General features: G+C 60.9%; 1 protein-coding gene across 1 annotated transcript; it reads right to left on the reverse strand.

The window, feature by feature from the left end:
* Window positions 1-804: 804 nt before the first annotated feature.
* Window positions 805-7,983, reverse strand: LBRM_08_0800 (conserved hypothetical protein; the record flags this gene model as incomplete). The annotated part of the gene is made up of 1 exon (XM_001562088.1): window positions 805-7,983. One exon carries the CDS (start codon window positions 7,981-7,983, stop codon window positions 805-807), a length of 7,179 nt encoding a protein of 2,392 aa, XP_001562138.1.

Genomic DNA, 7,983 nt, shown 5'->3' on the forward strand with positions numbered 1-7,983 from the left:
GGGCGACGTCCTACTAGCACGTGATCGATGACGTGATGGAGAATAAAAAGAGGGAGTGGTGCAATGCTGATGGGGCTATCGGCATCGAAATTAAGGCTGACAGTTCAAGTACTCCCTGGGGCATACGGTAACACGGTAGTCTCTCTTCCCCACCTTGGCAGTCGCACTTCGGTGAGCGTGCCTGAGTGTACAGGTGTGTGTGGGGGGAGGGGGGAGGGACCTGCATGCATTTCAGTCGTTGTCGACGATGCGCAATCAACGCTCCGTCCTTCATTCCTCTCTGTCGGTTCGCTGTCACTCGTCAATTGAACAAGCGTGCGCGGACGTGTTTAGTCGCTGGGCATCAAGCACAATAGTAAATAACCAAGAGGGAAGGCTGTTCGCCGCGGGCATCGTTTCCCTTCCCTCGTCTCCCCACCCACCCACCCACCCCCTGTCACCGATATGAAGAGGAGGGGGAAGAAGTCTGGCAAGACATTCGAGCGAACAGTACAAGGCGCTGGAAAAGGGAAGGACAAACAGAAGAAGTTGAGGGGGCGTAAGGATAGGCACAGCGGACTCTCATCACCTGAGAGGTTGCGCCGTCCTCCCCACCCATCCAGTTCAGCATTGTACGCTTCACTTTTGCACTTAAGCAGAAGGGAAAAAGGGGGAAAGCTCCGCACTCCCACACACGCGCATACAGACTATGCACATACAAGCACATCGGCGAATGGTCGAAGAAAAGAGAAATGCGCCCCACACACACACACACCGTTTGCTGGATGGACGCAAGGCACACATTCGACTTTGTCCCTCCTCGGCTCAGAATAGGTTCGCGGAGGTGAAGATCTGACGCAGTACCTGCGGCAGCACATCTGTTCGCATGCACTCATACCCGTGCCCAGCCGGCAACTGCTGCTGCAGATGCGACGCCTGCGCCCCAAGCGTTGCGATGAAGATGCAAAACATCTTCACCTCCGGCTTGCTCTGAATGATCTCCGCCAGCTCGCGCGGTGTGATGCCGTACTGGCGCAGGTTTGCATCGCTAATGACAAACACAAAGTACGAGTCGCCCTTCTCCTTCGTCACCAACTCAATGCTGCGCCGCATTGCCTCGACAGTGTTGTCGCCAGACCAGCAGTACTGCGCGTATGCCAACATCTTCTGGCAGATAATCATGCGCTCCTTCTGGTTCGCAGGTGGAGAGCTGAAGCTGACGAGAGGGATGTTGTCGCTGTCGCCGTTGTGCCCAATCATGGCGTAGTCCAGCTTCGCCTCGAACCCGGCAAAGGCCTCCATGATCATGATAGTCGTCTCGAGCAACTTAGTCAAGCGCTGGTCCATGCTGTTGAAGCGGTACATGCTCGCACTCACGTCCAGCACAAAGACCAGCCGCTTTTTGTACTTTTGCTGAAACGGACTCGTCTCCTTCGAGTCGACGCGGCGCTTGTAAACATTCGCTTCGCCCACGATCCCCTCGACAAGCTTCTTGTCGTCCCACACACCGTCCGTCTGCCCAGTCATCCACACCCGCTCACCCTCGGCAGCCTTCAGCCCCATCAGCAGCGCTCGCAGCTGCGCCACCGCTGGCTGCACGCGCTCCTGTAGGCCCTTGTACTCCTCATACTCCTCCTCCGACATGCCAATCGACTGCAGGCGCTCTTTGAGCGCATTGCGGCCCATCCGCCGCGCCTCCTCCAGCAGGTGCTTTGGGACCTTGCGCTTCTCCTCTGGCGACACCTGATGCACAGGGTTGCCCTTATCGAGGCGGTATGGACCCACCAACCCTCCAAGCCCCGCAGTGTCTGTGCCGCCCGTGCCGCCGGCCCAGGTGTTGCCGCCGTGGTGCTCCTTGTCGTCGATCTCGCCGTGCTTCAAGGTGCCGGAGGGCTGCTTGCGTGGCGTGCTGTACTTCATCTTGAAATCTTTCACGCCTACCTCGTCCTCCTCAACAGTGGCAGCGTCACCGACAGTGGCCGCGTTGCCGGTGAGCAGCGACGACCACTCTGAGTAACGCTGCCGCACGCGCTCACCATTCACATCGGCAACGGAGACCTGCTGCGACGCCGGCTTCCACACGTAGACAGTGCCGCTGTGGTTGTCAAGGGACCAAAGGTCCGCTGTAGCAGCAGCAGCAGCAGCAGATGGCGACGTGGAAGCCGCCTGGATTGCCGCCTCAGGGACGCTGGCAAATGTGCGCTGTGTGGCGTGTTGCGTGTCGATCGCGGAGACCGTCCGGCCGTCAGAATGAATGTGAAGAAGCTGATGGCGTGCGTCGTCAACAAGGACAGTGGGGACAAGCGGCACGGCGCTCGCTGAGGTAGGCCCTGTCTTACTCTTATAGTAGCGCAGCTGCAGCCCGCTTTCTGCGGTGCCCTCGACGCGGGCGTAAACGACGTTGCGACCGACCGGGTCGTCCTTGTAGGTATCAGATGTTCCATCAGCGGATGGGGACGTGCTCGCCGAAGACGACGCAGTAGCGGCAGCGACGCGCCACAGCGACCCCTTCAAGTCCTCTGGGACAAGGACGTCATGCGACGCGCTGCTCCGGTCGCTCGCAGAGAGGTGCGCCGTGGGTCCATCATCAGCGGCAGCGATCGCAGGGGCATCCACGAGCTCCAACCGTTGCGTATCCGGCGAGAGAGGCAGCATCGTCGCATGAGCCCTGCCGTCGGCTGCCACCGACACCTTCACAACACCAGTGCTGCGATGTGCCCTCCGTCTCGACATCTCACGAGCGTCACCTGCAGCAGGAGCCTCCATCTCCACAGTTGCCAATCGGCTGCCCACAAACCGCAACGACACGACTGGCTGTGGGAAGCTCACCCTCACGACTCGCCCTTGGAGGAGAAAAAAGCACTCCTTTGTGGCTGACGAGGCAGCGGCAAAGCAGATGACGCCATGGCGGGCACTCACGTCAAGCACACGGACGCTTGCCTGCGCAGCTGATGTCGCCGATGCAGCGGACAGGCACCGGTCTAGGTGGAGAGGCAGCACAGGTTCGAGAGACGTGGTGGTTGCTGCGCAGGCTGTGTTGCTCGCTGACGTCGTCGCGCCTTTTGCGAGGCCCATGCGCGCCATGTACAAGTCTGAGGCGGCCCCTGCCAGCACGTCAATCAGTACTGTGCGGCCCGTCTTGTTAGAAGACAGCAGCACAACGCCCTGCGGAGTACGCTCGCCATCCAATCCAGTCCCATCTCTCTTGCGCAGAAGGGACGTCCGTCCACCCATCGTGTGCGACCAGGTCGCCAGCGACGGCGGCCAGATGCGGAGGTGCTGCTGCTGCCCCACGGCGTCACCAGCCTCGCCGCAACCGGTTCTCCAAGGAAGCGCCTGTGTAGACATGTCGAGCCCAGTAAATGTAAAGAGCGAAGACAGGCACTCCGCCGCGTCTGCCAGCTCCGTCGCGTACGGCGAGGAGACGTCAACAAACCGCGCATGGCCCACTGGCCAAAGCGTCGCCAGTTCCTCTGCCTTGTCGGCGAAAAGGTAGCGGACCTCTATGGAGGAAGGCGGCAGGCGCACTGTCGCGACAATCAACCGCAGCGCTGCTGCAGTGGCTGACGGTTCACTCTTCCAGCTGCTGCCATCCTTTGCGGATGTGCGGCGAAGCAGCAGGACCGAGAGCAGCGGCAGGGTCGCCGCTTCTGTCGCCGCATCGGTGCCACCAACAGCCGCCACAGAGGTCATGGCAACAACCGTATCGGTGTTGGAGTTCACGAATGGCAGGGCGGATTGGCTTGCCCACTCCGTGAAGGCCTCTGTGGTGGATAGTGTGGCATCCGCAGCCGGTGAGGCAGGGAAGAACGCCTCGGTGGGGTATGTTACATGCCACGCCGCTGCCCCTGTATCGCTCGTGCGACTACCCTGTCCCTGCGACGCGGCTCTTTCCTCCTCCGTCTCCATAATGCGCGACAGGAAGCGATGCTCGCTGAGCGTAACCTCTGCAGGGAGGAAGACGAGGGTGGTAAAGTGCCCGGCGTCCGCCGCCGTCGCTGTTGTGGCCATCGTTGTCATGGGTAGCGTCACCAGCTCCTTAAAGGGCAACAACGCTATCGGCTGCCCTGCCTTGTACGGCTTGAGGCGCTGCAGGCCACCTTGCTGAATCATGGGTTGGAGGTAGTTGGCGAGCACCTGCCGCACCACCCGCAGCGTGTTCTCGTCACGGGCATCGAAGTTAAAGACGTTGTTAAGTGCCTCGTAAACTCCGTCTTGCGGGTAGCATGACATGTGCTTCACCACGGCAATCAGCTCACGGAGCGAGAAGGGGTAGGTTAGGTTCCCTTGAGTGAAGGCGTTCTGTAGTTCGAGAAACACCAGAACGAGGCGCTTTAGCAGTGGCCGCGGCAGGGTTGGCGCGTAGGCAGCCAAGACGCACAGCTGCGACTCCGCGTCCGGGTTGCTCATCACGTACGCGGCGAAGAGGTCACCACACTCGCGGAAGAAGTCGTTGCCGTGAAACGGAAATCCCGGCGGATTGGCCAAGACGATAATGCGAAAGTCCGGGTGAATGGCGATGCGCTGCATCGTCCCTGCCGCAGATGATGTGTACGGCTCCATCGCTGGGTCGTAGATCTGCCGCCCGTCACCGAGCCGCATCTCGCGGTCTTCGATCAGGCCCTTCAGCACCTGCACCACTTCCACTGGTGCCTTGTCGATCTCGTCCACCACAAGGCAGTGACCTCGCTGGACCGCCTTCACCAGCGGCGAGTCCTCCCAGACGACCTTGCCGGCCTCTACCGTGGGGTTGATCGTCAAGCTGCCCACGGTCGTGTCACGGTGCAGCTGGATATAGTGGCGTGGGATGCCAAGGCGCGAGAGAAAGGCGTCCACCACCTTGTTCTTCCCCACGCCCTGGTTGCCGATAAGGAGGATGTTGCTGCCCATGGCGTACTGCTTCGCCAGCCAAGCCAAGATAGACTCGTGCACACGGTTCGCGTGGAACCCGGTAACGTATGGCACCAGGGCCAACTCCGCCTGCGTGTACACGCGAGAAAGTTGTAGCACAGGCTCTCCGTTCACGCTCCATAGTCGACTCGGACTCGTGGAGGCTTCACCGCCGGCGTGGACACCGTCATTTGGGGCCACAAGAAGAACCTCGCCCTCCGCCGTCGGCTCCGTTGATGTCGTGTCACCGCGTCCCGTCGCCGTCCGGGTGCTTGAGTGTACCAACCCGGAGGTCTCCAGCGCGTGTCGCACCTTGGTAGCGGCAACACCTGTCATCAGGGGCAGGAGCAGTGTGTTGCACACACTCTCCTCGATGCGTGATGGGTAACGCACGGCAGAGCGGACGAGCTGGCGCAGCTGCCGGAGGCTGAGCTGCGGCATCTTGCCGTCTGTGGAGTGAAGCTCCGCCAGCCCATTGCGTAACTGGATAAGCTGCTCCACAACAACCTCAATGCGCTGCTGGGTTGCCGCCGGGGCCTCTTGCTTCCGCCACGTCTCTGCCTGCAGCAAGCGTGCCTCTGTCTGAGCGACCTGCCGCAGCACCGGTCCTAGCGCATCCTCGCCGGCATCCGGCATTGCCACCATGCGAAACAGCGTTGTGAGGTCTTGTGTAATGAAGAAGTCCCTGCCGCCTCGGCTTCCAGCCGCACCGCCGCCACCGCCACTGACTGGTTGTGGCGGACGCGCCGTTGCCACCACTCGGAAGCACGGGTGTACCGGGAAAATCCTCCGCTCCCGCATGTCTTCATCTGTTGGTTTCCGCACCACTACTCCGGTAATCGGGTCGCGCTCAGTGAGCCGTTCCTTTAGCCGGTTGTATTCCATCGCTGACTTCAGCATTGTGCCGTCAGCCAGCACTGCGCTCTGGTCCACAACGATTTGCTGTAAGGACGACAGCATCCCGCTCGGTAGCTTCTCCATGCCATCCAGCACGACCAGCTCGCCGTAGATGGCAGCACGCAGCAGCGGCGAGTCCTGCCACGTTGTGTTGCCTGTCTTAGGGTCCGTCATGCGCTGCTGGAAGAGGTCCTTGTGCGTCATATCGGCGTACAAATGCATCGTCGGCGCAAGCGTGTACCCCAGCAGCCGCCCAAACGCGCGCACCATGGCCGTCTTGCCGCAGCCGGTGGGGCCGAGCAGGCAGATGTGTTGTCGGCTGGCGTGCACCTGCAGCATCGCCTGCAGGACGTGGTAGTGTTCAGTTGTAAAGACCGTGGAGGGCGCAGCGGTGGTGCTGAGATACTCTGCGACGTCCCATCCAACATAGCCGCTCGCATCCGAGGACCCGCGTGAGCAGAGCGCCCGAGGGCCCATGAAAACCTTCAGAAGGTACGTCCCTGGCTGGCCAGGATGCTCAGCGTTGTGCGCAGCGGTTGCCACCACCGCATCTGCCACAACGACCGGCACACCGGAGAACACCGCGGTGGATGTAACGTTTCGGTACTGCAGGATATAGTTGTAAATCTGCTGAACCGGCAGTGGGACACTAACAACCCTTGAGGGAGCGGACACAAGCTGGGCGGAGCGAACGTAGGCACGAGCTGCCGCTGCGCCGCGAGGCTCGTCATCTCCTGGCTCATCTTGACCCTGCACCAATGTGCGCAGCCTTTCACTCATGCGCAACCTCTTGGCAGGTGGCTCATGCACCTGATGGCCATGCAGCCTATTTAGTCCACTATCCTCACGACTGGAACGGCGAGCATGCGTGTTGCTGTCTGTGAGATTAGCGGCAAGGAGTAAAGGCGGATACACGCGACAGTGCTGAAGCACCTCTGCGTACTGCGCCAGTCGGCGGTGGTATTCCTCAACGTTTGCATACCCAGTCGCCGCACCACCTGCGCCACTGCGGGTGAGTTGGCGGGCGTAGTAAGGCCAAGGAAAGCCCCGTATGACAACCTCACCTACCGGCGTATCAGGGAAGAGGGCGAGCTGCTGGGCAATAGTGGCAAGGGCCCAGTTATCTAGCGCCTGCAAGGGGCTACTCGCCGCAGCGACGCCGCTGTCGGCGTTATCTACGCCCGCAGCGGTGTCGGCGTCATCCTCGGAGAGCTGCTCCACCATACCACCCCTATAGTACATGGGGGTGCGCGGGGCCCTTCCACGGCCATGCACCGGCGCAGTCGAGGTAACCTTCTTCTTGCTCGGCTTACTCAGCTGGAAATCGCTTGTGGAGTCGTTGATAGCAGTAATGGCCGCGCGCAGCTGCACAACCCGTGCGAAGCGGTCCGAATGCTGCTCCTGCAGCTCTGCCACCTGCTTTATCCGCTTATGGTTATTGCGGCTCGTGCCATCAGCGCGCGCCACCAAAGCGCTCACCACGGACGACGACGGCGCCACCACTGGCATCGGCGTGCGGACGTACAGGCACTGGAAGCGCGAGCGCAGTGGGGGATCAAGTGGGTTGCCCTCGTACGGTGGTACCGGCACTGTAATCCCAATCACGCGAAACCTCTCTGAAACGCGCACCAGACCCATTTGAGCCAGCTCACGCTTCGCTTCAGCAATCAGCTCGACGTTCCGCAGACCGTCACTTGCGCTCTGTTGTTGATGTCCCCTCTGCTGGAGCTTTGACTCGTATAGCTTCTGCAGCAGCGAGTCGTAGCGCGCCGGGTGAATAAGAACCGAGCCGTTGTCGAGGTGCATCTCACGGTTTTCGAGGAGGTTGTTGATCACCGGCAGCACATTTCGCTCCACACGCGTGAGGCCCTCGAGCACCAACAGCTGACCCTCCACAGCAGCTGAGACGGCGCTTTGGTCGTCGTAGATGAGGTTGCCGTTTCGGATCTCACGACGCTGCTTCAGGTCGCTCTCTGTGATGTCGCTGTTTAGGTAAACGACGCGGATTTCGCGGCGGGTGAGATGGCTGTAAAGCATCACCAGCCAGCGCATGGCAGGGCCGGGGTCGCCGATGAGACACATGTCCTGGCCCAGCTGCTCCTTCTGAGCGATCCAGCGGAGGTAGCTCCGCGTGAGCGGGTCCTGCAGGGTGAAGAACATATTCTCCTCCGTCACTGTACCGCCGTTCAAGGACGGTAAGCCACCGGTGGGTCCCAT

The sequence above is a fragment of the Leishmania braziliensis genome, chromosome 8 (genome assembly GCF_000002845.2).
Source record: "Leishmania braziliensis MHOM/BR/75/M2904 complete genome, chromosome 8".
Taxonomy (NCBI): domain Eukaryota; phylum Euglenozoa; class Kinetoplastea; order Trypanosomatida; family Trypanosomatidae; genus Leishmania; species Leishmania braziliensis.